We start from the raw sequence: 15,668 nt of genomic DNA, 5'->3' as shown, positions 1-15,668 counted from the left end.
GAGGTGCCTGCTAGCGGGGAGCCGGGCGGAGCGGCGCGGCGCGGCGCGGCCAGGAGCGCGGAGCGGCTCAGCCTTGGGCTCGGCTCGGCTCGGCACTGCACGGTTCGGCTCCGCTGGGGGCAGAGCGATGCGTCGGCTGCCCTGAGACACGCAGAGACCCCGCCACTGACAGCGGCCGCTCCCTGCGCTCCACATCACGTTTGTCTGCGGTGGCAGCAGCAGCAGCAGCAGCAGCAAGGAGAAGGACCTGGGCATTAACTATCTCGACTTGGAGACTTTGTTTTGGTTTTGGTTCTTGTCCCTTCCCGTGGAACCAGCAGTCTCTCTCGAGCTGATCTTCCTTTAAGAGAGAAAAAAAAAAAGGCGAGAGAGAGAGGGGAGGGGGGGGAAGAGCAGCTGGAGTTTCTCCTCAGCTCGTTTTGACTTTTGTGGACGTGGATCATCTGGACTGGGAAGGGAAGCCGCGCCGCGCTGCTCTCCCCTCTCCCACCCCTTCGCCCCTCCAGCAGCCTGGGCTGCCGGCTTTCCCCCGAGCAGGACGGGAACTTTTATTTGCAGCTCGCAGCCCGTGGCGAATGGTGGGCATCTCTGGTCCCTTGCAGTGTGAGTACGGGGCGCGGGCCGGGCCGGGCGGGTGGTACTGAGCCCTTCCCTTCTCCCTCTTCCCGCCCGGGCTCCCCTGGCTCCGGGGGCTCCTGTGGCTGTCACTAACCTCGGCGGGCCGGGGCTGCCGCTGTACCCGGGAGAGGTTAGCTCTGCTTGTAGCTCTTGCACCCGTTGTCCCCGTCTCGCAAATTCCGAATATTTCTCAGGAGCCCAGAAACCAAGCAGAAAATAACCCTCCCAGCCCTCCAAGTATTGGTTCATGGCGCTGGGGTTCTGTCCCGATTTAGGACTTGCCCTTTTGTTTTTTTTATCCCTGCTTACCCTCTCTCCAGATCGCAGAGCTGGGCAATGTGAGCCAGAGTGCCTGAAATATTTCTGGTGGGATTTTTGTAGTTTGGTTTGTTTGTTTCATTACAATCATCGGTTTATGTAGCACTGGCAACATCACTCCAGGCTATTTCGCAAGAAATTTCTGGCGGTGCACACCGTCTTTAGCTGCTCTGCGATCTCGCAAGCATCTCGTATTCTAAAGAGACAGGGCAGCGTTAGGGACTGCATTTCCCAAACTGCAGTACAGTTTAATTGTGCCATCTCGTCTAGCGGACCTGAATGGTTTGTTTCCATAAATTTCTAACAGATCATCGGTAAGGGAGACCGGAGGGATGAAAACCATAGTCCCGGCCATGTAGACAAGTCTTTGACTTTTGGCTAGTTCGAGTCCTTTTGTTAGTGCCAAAGTTACGAGACTGGGCTACAGTTGGGTTTAGAGCAGGGAAGGTCTTGCCACCCTGGCAGGAGCACCCGCTATTCCATTCCACGTTAATTTACAGGGAAATGTTTGTGTTGTTACAGTGCTCTGTTCTCCTAAACGTTAGAGAGAAACTGAAAGTAACTAATCGGACTCAGATCTTGGATCGCTCTTGCTCCAAGCAAGAACTAAAATGTTTCTTCACTCAGTGCAGTGAGTTGTTCAAAGGCGGGAGGGAGGGCGGGCTAAGGTAAGAGGCGCCGACCCCGCTGGTCCTCGGCTGCAGCCCGGAGCCCCGAGCCCGGCGCGGTGGGACCGCTCTGCCCAGGCGCTGCCGGGGGAAACGGCCGCCTGGAAGCCGCTCGGGTTTCTGCGGTGGAGCAGCCCTCGATGTCCAGAACCTCAGCAGGCTCTGCCAGTTACTCCCTGCTACCTCCGCATTGCCCCAGATCACGGCTGGGAAAGGATCTGGTGCCTCCCGCAGCCGTCTCTTGGTCGTGCCGCCCTGGAGCCGGCAGCTCCTGCCTGCCGATCGCTCGGATGAGGGCTGCGATCGCTAAGCCCGCGGAGACAAACCTTTCCTGAGAGAGCGGCTGGAGCGGTCCGCGGCAGCGGCGGCGGGGCTGGAGCGCCTGCCGGCCCGTGCCCGGCGGCGCTTGCCCCGGGTACGCTGCCGCCGCACTCCTGCCTTGGCCGGTGGGGCAGGACGCACGCAGTGCAGCAGGCATGGCACGGCATAGCAGGGGCTGGGCAAGGATAAGTACAGACCTCCCAAAAGCAGCCTGCGGGAGCTGCCGTGCTGTGCCTGGGAACATAGCAAGTGCCAAACGTTTGGCCATAGGCATAGTCCTGACTAACTAAAAGGATGCCTTCTGAGTCCTGGTATGTACAGCCAAGAGCTTGCTCCAGCAAATATTCTTGTGCTTAATGTAACGCTGACCCCTTTAACTTTTAACATCGCTTCCTCTAATTAATCTGTTCAGGCCCCAGACTTAAATGGCTGTCCACAGCTGCTGCAAATTGATTTATCCCCTGATGGTGGTCTGGGTTGCTGACCAAAGCAGGATTTTTTCTTTTTTTCTTTTTTCCTTTTTTCTCTCTCTCCTTCCCCTCCCCATTTTTGGTCTACTAATCTGTTTTGACTTATTTCTTACTTACTGTAATGCTTGCATGCTTTTTGAGGGACTTAGAAAATATTTTCTTTTGACGTGTAGCTGAAACATAATTATTGTATTTGTAAACACAATATGTTAGGGCTAAGGGTGAATATAATTTATTTAATTATACCCTTGTAGCCTTACACTTCCGTCTCCATTTCTGAATCTTGACAGATGCAATAGAAAGTTTAAATAAGCAACTTTGTTAACTGTAGTTTGAAGCAAGACATGAAAGACGTTTTTAGATTTGAATTCTATTGCCCAGGTTTTCTGTTCTGCTTTTCTGTTAACGGTTTAGTGAATCTGGCACCATGAGAGAACTGAAACTGGTTCCTAATGGTTGTTAAAGCTAATGTTTGACCTTTCTCTGGGAAGTCTGAAAACCTCATTCAGTTTGTTCTGGGCTGATTTCCTTAGGAAATCCAATACGACCAGGGAATTTCCTTCAGTTTGGTTGAATGCTAAAAAGTTAGTCTATCTTGTTTATACCTTCCATGTTTAGCACTAGGTGTTTTGGTGGCTCCCCATCGACAGAAAAAATACTAGAGAAAGATCTGAATATGGCTTATTCATTACTGTGTAGTCTTTGAAAAGAAAGTTGGCAAAGGCTTTGTTAGGTGTGAGATGCACCGCAAACACGCTGTGAAGGTTTTTAATTACAAGCTATACTTAATTTGATAATAACTTTTCTAAGGTCATTTTTATCATACGTGAACCTTCATGTAACTACTACTCCTTTCACTTCATGAGTCATTTTTCTTCACTGTCATGGGAAGCTCAACCACACATCAGGGCAAGAAACCCCAAATCCCACCAAAAACCCAACCCACCCTTAAATCCGTTTATGTCTCTGGAAAGCTGAAGCCAGGCAAGAGGTACAGAAGATGATGGCACGGCTTCTTACCCTGGCCCTGTGTTTGCAGGAGGGTGAATGGCTGTAGGAGACAAGAACCATTCTGTTTGTAATGGAATGCAGACAGCAGTGTTAGGTCACTGCTTCCTGGCAACTGCAGCATAAGTTGTTTTTCTTCAAAGGCTTTGAGCTTTTAGTTTCCAAAATCTTTTTAAGTAAAACATTGCCTTCTACCAGTTTTGACCACTTTAATGTTAACTCGTTTCGTGTCTAAATAATGGACCAGTAAAACTTCACATGGTGTCTCTCATCTGTATGCGCTTAACACTACGTATGCCTGCGTGCACATGGAGTTTTGTACTGGAAGTATTGTTTATAGAATAAAGGGGAGAAAAATAGCTCCACCTGGAGTGCTGGTCAGTGGATAGTCAGTTTGGAACATTCTTCCCTGTCAAATCTTGTTTCTCACTTCTCTGAAATGAACTTCAGACGACAGGCGTTGAATATGGAGCTCACTTAACTGGGGTACTGCGCAGACTGCAAACTCCTCCTTGCCAGACACTTGGGGTGAAGTAGGCATCTGCAGTATTTGCATTGGGAGTGATGGGAGACAGGGCTTGCAATTGTCATTTTCATCTTTAAAATCCACTTGCCACACTCCATTACTGCTAAATCTTTAGCTAATTGAATAAAGATACTTGTATGTCGCTATTACAGGAGCTTGAGATTTTTTTAGATGGGGAGGGAGATCTTGTTCTTTGTTCTGTAGAAACTTCAACTTGTCATGCAGAGATCAAGAAGCCTTATCAGCTGAAACAAAACGTGAATGTGGTGCTGTGAAGGGGTTATTCCTCATAAGAAACTTAAAAAGGAAATTATTTTTTATTTGAATACATTAAAAAAACTTTGATTCATGTAGTTAGTAGTAGCCTCTCTTTTTCATAGAGCCTTTACTAGCAACCTATAACATTTATAAGAGTTTTAACTGATATTGAATTTAGCGTAAGTAGTGAGTGTAAATTCTTAAAACACTGGCATCCAGATTACATTTTCTTCACCTTGTTTCACGTGGAAGAGCTAAAAGTTAGTTTTAAACCTGAACTTTTCCTGTAAAGGGTCTTGGTTTTCCACATAGAAGTTCCTTTTTACAGAATTGCTTTAAAATTGCAGTCATTCTGTTCTTATTTACTATAAACTTGATTAGCTTGATACATGGTAGCATAAATACATCAGGAAGTAGTATACTGTGTGGTTTTGTGGATAAAGAAAAATCATCAGCAGATGTAAAATCAAAGTAAAAATATCCTGCCCTTTAAAAGGCTTTTTTTTTTTTTTTCCTCCCAAAGTATTTTCATCTGAAAGACATTTGACTTCCATCTTTTTTTTTGTCCTGTTATCAATATGAAAGTTTTCAAATAATGTTTAGAGAACAGTGGACATTTTATTAAAGTAAACATTAGTTCAGTATAATGGAGGTAATTGTAAGTGATAAGAGCAGAGCAGGTTATCTGTGTGTTGTTTAAACAGAAGGAGCTATTTTGCACCATTTCCAGTAGCCATCTGTAGAGGAGAAGGGTTTGCACCTGTCTGTCCACACTAATTATAGATTAGGTCCAAAGAAATGAAATTTGAGTAGGCTTCTCTTAATGAAATCCATAGTGATTTTATTGTAAATGTGTTTTGTGTACAGAGGGTGATAGTTGGGCTGTGAGTAAAATAAATTGCTGTATGGCTGTCATGTACTTGTAGTTGTAAACCAGTAAACTGCTGCATTAACAAAGGTGCTGAATAAAAATGTGGCACTCCATTTAAGTTCTAGGCTTCAGTGGTGGCTTCAGCTAGGTTTAGTCAGAAAGGTTCACTGTAAGCACTATCTTTTAGGGGTACATTTCAGCAAAGGTTTCTTGGGTCCCATCGCTTTTGTGTCAATGTACTAACATACAGATGGTTCTTGGGCTGAAATACAAGGTGGAAATGGTTTCATGTTAAATATGTACACACACACATGCAGAGCGTGTCAGGAATACTCTCCTCTGGTTTAATACTATACTACTAAAATACAGTGGAAAGAGTGAGAAATGCATTCTGCAGTAAAAGGTCACATGAATTTCTACCACATCTGTTTATAGTAATTATGAACATAATTAACATAAGAATTACAAGTGAAGTAATGACAAGATGAGCTATGAGATATTATGCCATGATGGTCATATGTTGGAATTCTCACATTATTGCACACTAGAATTCACATATTCAATGCAAGAAAGAAAATGTTAGATTTTTATCTATTTTAATGCTTCAAAACTTATCTGCCTGGGGCAGATGGACTTTACGCTTTATAGGAAGGTAACCCATTATTAAGAGAGAGTCAGTTGAAATTAAGATTTCTAGCCTGCAGCTTGGACTTGGAGACAGCTGTGCTTATGGAACGCCACTTCTGTTACACATTTGTACTCTGATTGTATTTTATTTTATTAACACACATTGCTTTGTTTTTAAATGTGTTTTCGCAGCAAACTGTTTACATTAGGAAGGATCCTGGATTAGTTTTGCTTTAGAGAATTGTGATTTGAGTAGTAAAACTGCCTGTCAGACTGGCCAACATAGATATTACACACATGGTGGCCCTGCAAGATGAGAATCTTGTTGATCCTAAATTAGTTCGTGGCATGATACATATGTATTTTAAGCAGATAAGCCATAACAAATAGTCCTTAAAAAGAGCAATCTCTCATTTGTACACCATATTTTGAAAGAGCATATGCAGAGAAAAAGCTCTGAGGTGCCTTGCAGGTTGGATTAAAGTCACTTTTCTGTAGAAATGCATAGAACATACCAGTAAGTTTAGGGCTAAGGTTTCAAATCAGTTGACTAACTTTTGTAATCTGACCTGTCTGATTACCTCTAAATATGGTTGTCACACAGCTGACAACTGGAGGAAGTTGAGGGAGAAGTGCTCCTTCAGGGTAAAAATACTGGCTGAGGAATGCATAGTAAATTTGACATGTGAAAATGAGTTTGCCTTTAATGACGAAAATCAAAGTCCTGTTTTTGTGATGGGAAAATTAGCCAAACTGCTGTCTAAGGTTAAACAAATAGAGTGGTTTATGAAAAATAATAACAAAAAATACCTTGTGCTATGTCTCAGTGATACCAAGAGGTTTTCGCATTATTGGATTAGTGGAGGATTTGTGACAGACCCCTTTTTATCTGACATTCATTGCGGTGACACGATTTTCACACACGTATCCCTCCCCCATCTAGGTTCTGGTTTTCACTTTGTATTATGTGTCAAATTCCCTTTATTTTCTTGTGGAAAAAACCCTGCTATCTTGGACGAGTGATTTGGGAAGGAGTTCTGCACTGAACAATGCCTGTCTCACTCTAGTGTGTCATTGTCTTCATCCCAGCCTTCACGGTGCTTCTTTGCAGACGTGCAATGGAAATGTGCTTCCTTAACAAATAAGTGCTGATTCCTAGGGAGAAACATATTTAAAACTTGAAAACCTGAGCGCGCAGAGTTCGCTTGGCAACCTTGCGCTGGAGCAGCCATTCTGCTGGCTGTTTGCGCTTCTGGTAGGCAGTCTGGGCTGCTTTGCTGCCTCTCTCCCCATACCTCATAACCCAGTCCTCCTTGATGAATTCCGTCAAAATAAACCCTGTTTTCTCAAAACCTGAGTTATAAAGCGTAGGGAAGGACTCTGGCTAATCGTTCATCCTCTGGCGAATGATGCCACCGCTTGTGGTGGCAGTGTAGTGCTTATGCTCTCCTGCCGCTACCAAGGCTAAGCGGGTTGGGTTAGGTCGGGACTTGGCCATACCAGGAGCGCGTATATCCCGCTACCACCCTGGGCCGGGAAACTTCTGGAGCTGTCCTGCTCCGTGCGGGCTGTAAGTCAGTGAAGCGGGAGCCGGCTGGAGACTCCATGGGGACGTTGACTTGGTGGAAATGGAAGCGACCTCAGGTAAGGGAGCCCCGGGGATTCAGCACTGTCCTCCCCTGGGTGTCTGGCAGGGTCCTTTACCGGACAGGTTTCAGGGCAACTTCCAATGGCAGCGCCGGGTCCAGCTCCTGCCTGGGCTTGGGCACAAGCACGCACGGGGGCACCCGGGGAGCCAACGCCTTCTCACCCGGTGGGCGGCGCGGAGGTGGTGCCTCTCGGCAGGCCGGGCGCGGCCTCCCCGGGGACCCCGCGCTCGCCGTGCCATGCCGGCCCCGCTGCCTCGCACCCCCTGTACATCCTGCGGCCTCCGTGTGGGCCGCGCTGATACCGTAATCGCCCCGATGCACGGCGCCGTCCCGCTCCCCCCGCGCCAGCAGGGCCACGGATGCGCGATGTGCTGTCCTTGCGCCTCAGATAAGCCGCGAGGCGTCTAAGGCGCACAAAGCCCGGGCCGCGCCGGCGCCTCCCTCCCTCCCTCCGCCGGAAGGTAATCTCCACCCGCGGTTCGGGGAGAGGCGGGCGGGAGCGGGGACACCCCTCGCCGCCCCCCGCCGGCCGGCCCTCCGCGTGGCTCCCTCGGCGCTGCAGAAGTCGATATGTGTGGGGAGAAGTGAAGATGTAACCTTTTATCTCCACCCCCCCCGAGCGGGCGGGGGATTTACAGGCAGAGATTAGCTGGCGGGGAGAAGGGAGCTGCCTTTTGTTGTGCGTGGGTCGGCCGCGGCCTGCGCGCTGCCTCCCCCCCGCCCCGGGCCGCCCTGAGGGGAGCGGCGTGGCGGGGGTCGCCCGCCGGGGTGGGAAGAGGAGGTGGCCGGAGAACAATAGGTTACGGAGGGACCCCACTTCAAGCACAGGCGGAGGAGGAGGAAAGCGGCTTGTCTGGGTGTCCCACGGGACAAGCGCGGGGAGGAGGGGACGGGCGCTGCTGCAGAGCCCCCGGCCCGGCGCTGGCGGGGGCCAAGGTGAAGCGCGGCGTTGTTGTGGTCGAGCACGCCATCCCTGCAGCCAGCCTGTCTCGGGAGGGGCTGGCAGCAGCGGGCACCCACCGGGCAGTGTCACTCGTCCGGGTGGCTTCCGTGGAGGCTCCTGCCTTCCAGGCACCCCGGGGAGGGTGACAGCGGGTGTTAGGGAAAGTGGCTTCTTGTCTTATATATGTGTGTGTGTATATATATATATATATATACTGGTTTTTGGTGGTTGTTTTGGACTTTCGATGGTGGTTGTTCAGTTCCTGCCACATCAAGATGATTTTCACGCAAAGTGTGTGCACGCGTGCTGCTTTAGCAAACGGCTTTATCAGCGATCGTATCTTAAAGCAACATCAAGCAATTACCTTTAAAAGATATTTAAAAGTTTGAAATATTTATATTGCCATTTCGCTTTGTCAAATGTTTGCACAGATAGATATTATGATCCGGTAACTAAAAGCCTAATTAAAACTTGTTTAAAGCCAGGGGGGCATGTATTCTTGTTGACAGCAGCGGATCGATAGGGTAAGACAATAGAGCCCCATTATTTTACTTCCATTGACTGAACATATTGACATTTCAGGTTTGCGATTGCCTCAGTGAACATGATGAAACACTGAAATTCACGAACCAACTGTCTGGAGTGGCACATATATTACTGTATGTCATCTCTGCCTTCAGGTTACCTTATCACTGAAGCAGAATGGTAATGGATGGCAGCAGAGTGCTTGAGACGGGTTAGGGCTCTATCAGTTAAGAAGATGACACATTGCAGGTTTCAGTAGTATCTTTAATTATGCCTAGAATTATGTACAGGAGAAAGAAGATGGTCCTTGTTACCTGCTGCTGCGCTTCAGAGTTTACAGGCTCAGAAGCAACCAGGGCAACAAGGTATTTATGTTTCATATTTTATATGCATGACTTGATACCTTAAACTTTTTTCAGGAGCCCAGGGACTTCTGGTTGTGCTGTTTGCATGCTTGCCATGTTCACCAATGGCAGCATCTCAACCTGGTCTTGATGCTCAAGCTCCAGAGCACCTGTTAGACCAGGTCTATCAGGTCTCCCATTCTGAAGATTGCAACAGAAATAAAGAACTTCAAAATAAATAAATATGCTTTGAGTTTCTCCCCGCCCAACATGCTCTATTGACAATGCTCAAGGAATTCAATGCAGTGAGACTGTACCAGAATTATACATATGAAGCATTGTAAAAAGAAATGTCTGTGCAGTATGTGCATCTGTATGCATAATTGTATATATCAGTTTTCTGTGATTGCATATAAATGCGTATATGAAGAAGACCCAGTGGCTCCAGAGCATACAACATATCTTACTATTTCAGAGGCTCTCAGATCTTCTTTAAAATCTAGCTGACTAGAATGAAACCCATCAGGGCTAGGCAGAGACGGAGATTGAAATTAATTTAAAGCAGACAAAGAGCTAATATGAAAGAGCCACTAGTGATTTAACTCATTTTAAAAAGTAAGCATAATGAAAATATAAAATGTATTCCGAGCGTGCCATCTACTCGGCAATTGTTGCCATCAAGTGGACTGCTGATGCCCTTTAAGATGGTAAAAAGAAAACTAGTCCTTTATACCATTTTCATGAAAATGTTAGGTTTCTGTTTGATCAGCAGGTGCTGTTGAGATGAAAGCCATGTGTAAATTTTCAGAAGGCCAAAAGTGTCAATTCAGAAAAGGAAAGTGATAAGAGAAAATGCAATCAGTTTTCCTGTTTTCAATTTGTGCAGGATTTGAAGAGCTGTTTTGTTAAACGGCTACATCTGCTCCAATATGAATATTGAACTACTTCCACTAAAAATAACACCCTATAATTTGGAAGCCATTGCAATCTTTTGTTAATGCAAGTGGATTATTTAAAAAAAATCTATTCTGAAAAATCTCCTGCCTAATGTGCATTTTTTGTTTATCGGCACTTTTATCTTCAGCAGATAAAATGGCATTAAGCAATTAGGACCATATCTGTTTGGACTGTGAAAATGGCACTGGATAACTGAATGTCACTGTCTTATTGGTAGAAGGATTTAACTCATATATTTAAAATAATTTTATTAATAAATTATAATTGTATCTTAAAATGACGACTGACTGCTTCATCATTGCAACAATATAGTTTTACTTACTTCTGAGGACCCTGTGCAAAGTAAAGGATGTTCAGGGTAGGACAGAACATTCTTTGGCTTGTTTCATTCCTGCTATACCTGCAGATCTTAAGTTTAGGCTTATCAAGGATATTTTAGTTAACGCGGCTTTTGCAGTAACTTTTTTCATCGTAAGTAAAATTATTAAATCAGGCTTGAATGTATATATACAAAAATATTCTCTGCTGTGGAGCTTCTAATCTGAGTTTTATGAACCTGGAAAGCACAGCATTGGTAGAGCATAAATTTTCTATTAGAGGCATCTCCAGAGGAAATCACATTATTGCTTTTTAATAAAAAAAAAAAGAAAAAGAAGAAAAGAGTATGGTTTTGTTAATTTTATAAATAAGAATCTAAATGAAGAAGTGTTATTTCACTGTTATGTCTATAGGACCCTGTGTCTACAACATACATAAATGTGCAGAATAAAATGAAAGCTTTTACTGCTTTATTTCAACACAGAATTACCTGTTCTTAATATTAGAATGGGGTTTGGCTGTTGGATTCTGGTCTAGTAGTCAGGAACTCAGTGTTTTTGGCAGGTGTCTGCATGGGAAAGGGCCTTGCTGATGCTTCTGTTTGGTTTTGCAGTTGGATTTGTAAGCTTTTGATCTTGGGGGGATTTTCCTCAAAGTGATCTACAGATCAGAAATAATTAAAATTCAATAAACTGAAATTTAAATATAGAACGGATTTTGTGTGAGATCTGTGGTTGTGGTAGGTTGTCCAGAAGTCTGTGGCATGTCTACTTTATAGTTTGTATTCCCAAACGTAACTGTGTGCACACGTGTGCATAAATTTATGTTGAATGACAGAGGGATGATTATTTATACAGATTTTATCCAAAACTCTGTGCACTCCTGAAACATAACAAAAAGGCTCCCTCCCCAGAAGAGTGTTTACATCCTGTGACAGTCACTAGATTCAAATCTTCTCAACATGAAAGTTGTTTCCTTTCCTCCAAACCTTCTTTTCCCCAACAAAGCTAACCCTGTTAAACCTCACCTTCTGTGGGACGTATACATAGTTATAGACATATGTACGAGAAGTAAATATTACAAAAAAGATGGCTGATGGGGGCAAAATGTCTGTAGCCTTAAATAGCTGGTGATATCTGCCAACAGCAGAAGCTGCGCTGAGGAGGCCCTACCTCAGGTGACCTGAGGATGCGAGAGCCTTGAGGAGCCTTGCGTTAGTGCTCTGCGCCTACATGGAGCTTTCTGTTTGCGAATATTACTGAGCAAATGCTCTGTCGTAGCATGTTAGCGGAGATACTGCCTACCAAAGGGCTTGTTGCTTTGATCATGGGATTTTTGTAGTACTTTTCACAGGGGTTGGGGTGGAGTCCAACCGCAAAAGAAAGATTAGAGCTGGATGTAGGCTATCCAGATTTTCTTATCTAAATTTTCTGAACACATTCATGGGAGTGCTCTGTTTATCTTATTCTTTGTCAAAAAAGCTGTATGCAGTTGTGCTGTTGCTATTGAATAGTTGACATATTTAACTGCAGTGGTTGTGAATGGAAATGTGAATATGGAAAGAAATCCTTTCATGCTCCTCATTTCTCTTAAGACATTTTGGGATGCCCGGAAAGGAAAGACATCCTAGATACTCAAAATGTTTCTGAATACACACAAAGAATTTAAAAGAAGTTCAGCAGCTTCATTTTGTTTATGTGTAGTTTCTGGGCATGTGTGATATGGTGATTTATTTAAGTGATATCTTTTTTTTAATCTGTATTATTTATTGAATTTAATCATTATAAAAGCACAGTTGTGTTGTACAGAACTGTATAGCAACAGTGTTCCTGAATGATCCCATATTGCAACATGCTGATATGATCTCTGTTCATGGTCTGTTCAGTCATTTCAAAAAGGCATTTGATTCCTGGCCAGTTTCCTGTCCATCAAGACAGGTAGACTGTTGTGCTTGTAATAAAGTAAATGTCCAAAGTTCATAGAGGATAATAGGTTCTTTCAGAAATTGGGTTGCAGTCTTGAAAGATAGAAGACTCCACCTAGTGGAGTGGAATTAATTTGCGCACAGTGGCCGGCAGCGGCATATAGTAAAATAGGTACTATTTATGAAAAGCCGGGTTGATGCAGTGAGTAAAACCCAGGAATTTTGATGACCATCTGGGGAGATGGTTACATGAGCATTAAAAAATTGTAAAGACTGTTGTTACTTTTGTAGCTCTTGGAGGCCATATTGAATGTTAATACGCAGTTTGCATAAGTAGTAGGCATTACCACTTGCCATTTTCTTTTGTGGTTCCATTTATTTGGAGACCTACTGTCTTTGACCTTTTGTCATGTTTTGATTTCTAATGATGGCCACACAGTTGCCCTTTTCGGTTGTGCCCCAGGTCTCGTTTTAAATAGCTTGGGCAAGAAAACCCAAACCCAGCTCCCAACACTTCTTCACTTTTTTCCACAATTATTTATTTTCCAGGGTGCATTTTTGGTTTTTCATTTTATTTGCTTCTGTAATGGCTGATTCTTTGTGCTGTCGTGGCAGGTTGGGTGGCACCCTGAGTAAATGTGTGAGTGCCTTCTGGTTGTCCCAAGTGTCTGTTATGGAGCATCAGATTCTATAGGGCTCTGCACCTGTGCTTTGCTTTCCCATTGATTTGGTCATGTTGTGTTACAAGGATGTAATACAATGAATTTTAAAGCTGGGATGCAAGTGAACACCCAACCTGAGCAGCAAAGATACTCTCCTGAAATCTTCTTGGAAAATTCATTGCAGCATTGAATATCACATTAGTTAGACAAGTTCAAGAAGAGAATTGCCCCAGCCAGCCTCAGGCTTTGCGAGAGAGGATGAGAGGCTATTGCCAGATAAAGAGATGATTAGGATGCAGCAGAGGAGACAGAATGATACTGCTGCAAAGGATATTTGGGAAGAGTGCTCCAAAGGAATGCTTTCAGGGACATCCAGGTGGGGTTTGTTGCCAGAGCCATTAAAGCACAGTGGTGCCGGGCAAAGCTGCCAACAAATTTAGGGATAATGGCACCTGTGGGTGTGCTATCAATGGATGGTAGTGCTAGGATGATTTTTTATTTTATTTTAATGGTGGCATTGCTAAAAGTATTTAAGGGTAATGTTATAGAAAAGGTTTTAGTGAGTGAAGTCACTGAGTTCTAGGAACCATTAAGCAAAAGCTGTTTCATGAGTGTACTATTTATTATTTTTAAAGCTTGTTGGCAAACCACTTAATGCTGGAAAAGCATGCAGCAACCTGTATTAAAGCATGCTGCAGATGAGCAAGGAAACCGTCGTACTGAACTGAATAGCCTGAATGATACACGCATTTCATGTATGCCATGATAAATTAATGCAACTCTATGGGTCAGCAGAGCTTATAAACATTGAATTAAAGCACTGGAGCTCATCTTCCATGGTGTTCACATGCCCCGTTCTCGTTGAAGATGGTGTTTCTTTTGTCTAAACACCAGTCTGAGGATCTGAACCTTCAGGCTTTCTGTGTGCCTATTTCATGTCTGTGATCTTAACAGTATCTTGTTGGGACAATTCTGACTCTTGAATCCAGAAATGGCCATAATAAAGTGGGCTAGTGGTCTTAATGTAAAGTAAGTAATTCTCCTCGAATTGTAAATGACAGACTTGTCTAACAAGACTTCCATATATAGGAGAGAAAAAGTCTGTTCCTTCTGTAACAGTACTCTCAGAGGTTACCACTGAGTCCATGGGGCCAGGATTCTCAACTTCTGTATCCCAAGAGCTATGTTTAAGCCAGCTGCCTGCTCCAGTTTTTCCAGAGAAATGTACAGCTACAGTAAATTACAGTTTTAAAGAGTGAATCAGTGTATAATTTCCTTTCCACATTCTGAGATTTACTGGTCCCATCGTCTTTGCATGGGGAGGTTTTGATGTTAATTATTTTTTTTTTTTGAAGCCAGGCCTGAATTTTGCCTTGTCTTACAGAGCTATTATTGGCCACTATTGTTTTATTATCCTGTGGCTTCTCTGGGAAGAGAAGGATGGGCAGGACCTCAGTGATGTTGCCAGAGCAAGTCATCAGTGGTGTGTCTGCTCCCCAGGAGGTCAAAGGAAGCAGGTGGCTGTGTTAATTGTCCTTGCTCCCAACTCTTGTCCTTCCTGCAGGCAATTTAGAACTGGTTGGGAAGTGTCAGGTCTACTGTGTCCCCCCAGGTTCACTACTTCATGTGTTCATAATAATTTGAGGTATGTACCAGGCGAGGGAAACTGCATAGGAATCTATACTGTCCTTCCTAAGTGGTGTGGTTCCTAACCCTGCCTGGTTGGAAGGGCTGAATGCCTTTGCTGCAGAGTGTGTTTGGGATTGCAGCTGGAATCCACCAGAATAATGAAGAATTATACTAAACAAATAAAATAACACAGCGGCTTCCTCCTTTCAAACTATTGATAAAAGTCTTAGGTAAGAAAACAACAAAAACTCATGAGGTGTGTGAAATATTTCTGGAAACTATGATTCACTTTTATTTGGTAAGTGCAGGATAGGAAATGCAAATGCATCTTCTGCTTAGGCCAGTTGGGTTTTAGTTGTAGCCTCAGACCAGTAATGGCATTGAGTGCTTTGCTTTGGAAAATCAGCCACGGTCTTGCTCCTTTGAATGAGCTGCTTGTTAATGGTTTGGTTTTTAGCAGTGAAGGTGCACAGCATTGCTGAGTATCTTGCTGCAGGTGTCACAGCCAATGCTGTAAGACGGGCTTTGAACTACCAGTAACGTTTCTCTTAAGTGTCTTTTGGAAACTTTTGGTAAGTATCCACTCACACTGGAAAGTGACATGAGTTAAGTGATAAATATCATGCGAGATATTTATCTGCCCTATGCGTTTTGAGTGAAAACTCTTGAGTTTCTCCTCAGGTGTACTCTTGGTTTTACTGAGACTACTTGCCTAAATAAAGTGGGCTGCAGGATTATGTGGCTGGTGAATCATGCTGGCTTCTGAATCACTCTTACAAAATATCAGCCTGAAATACTAACAAATAATGAGCACATTGTGCATGGACTTGTACACTATTTAAAGAATAGCATTTTAAAGCAGCATATTTTGTAAAATGTTCGTTTAAAAACCACTTTGCAATTTACTTCCATCAAACCCGTTGTACCAGGAAAATGCCTCTTTCAGAAAGGAAAAGGTGTCAGTATTGTGGAAGAATATCTGATTTTTATCCAGCTATTTAAGCTCCCTCTTTTCATTGTAAGGAGATCAGC

The 15,668-nt window shown here is 44.2% G+C and overlaps 1 protein-coding gene across 4 annotated transcripts in view; it reads left to right on the top strand.

Annotated features, from left to right (window-relative positions):
- Window positions 1–491: 491 nt before the first annotated feature.
- Window positions 492–15,668, top strand: part of RUNX1T1 (RUNX1 partner transcriptional co-repressor 1) — a 120,028-nt gene continuing 104,851 nt past the window's right edge. Inside the window, exon 1 of one of the 4 annotated variants that reach the window (XM_065668576.1) lies at window positions 492–603. In XM_065668576.1, coding sequence (XP_065524648.1) covers window positions 576–603 — 28 coding nt within the window. In that variant the 5' untranslated portion in view covers window positions 492–575. Of the gene's footprint in view, window positions 604–1,619; window positions 2,237–8,028; window positions 8,271–15,668 lie in introns of those variants that run through there. The other 3 variants (XM_065668578.1, XM_065668579.1, XM_065668581.1) reach the window with 3 other exon arrangements.

This window comes from Lathamus discolor, chromosome 2, assembly GCF_037157495.1.
Source record: "Lathamus discolor isolate bLatDis1 chromosome 2, bLatDis1.hap1, whole genome shotgun sequence".
Taxonomy (NCBI): Eukaryota; Metazoa; Chordata; class Aves; order Psittaciformes; family Psittacidae; genus Lathamus; species Lathamus discolor.
Note: the sequence above shows the minus strand (reverse complement) of the source record. Positions and strands in the feature narration are given on the sequence as shown.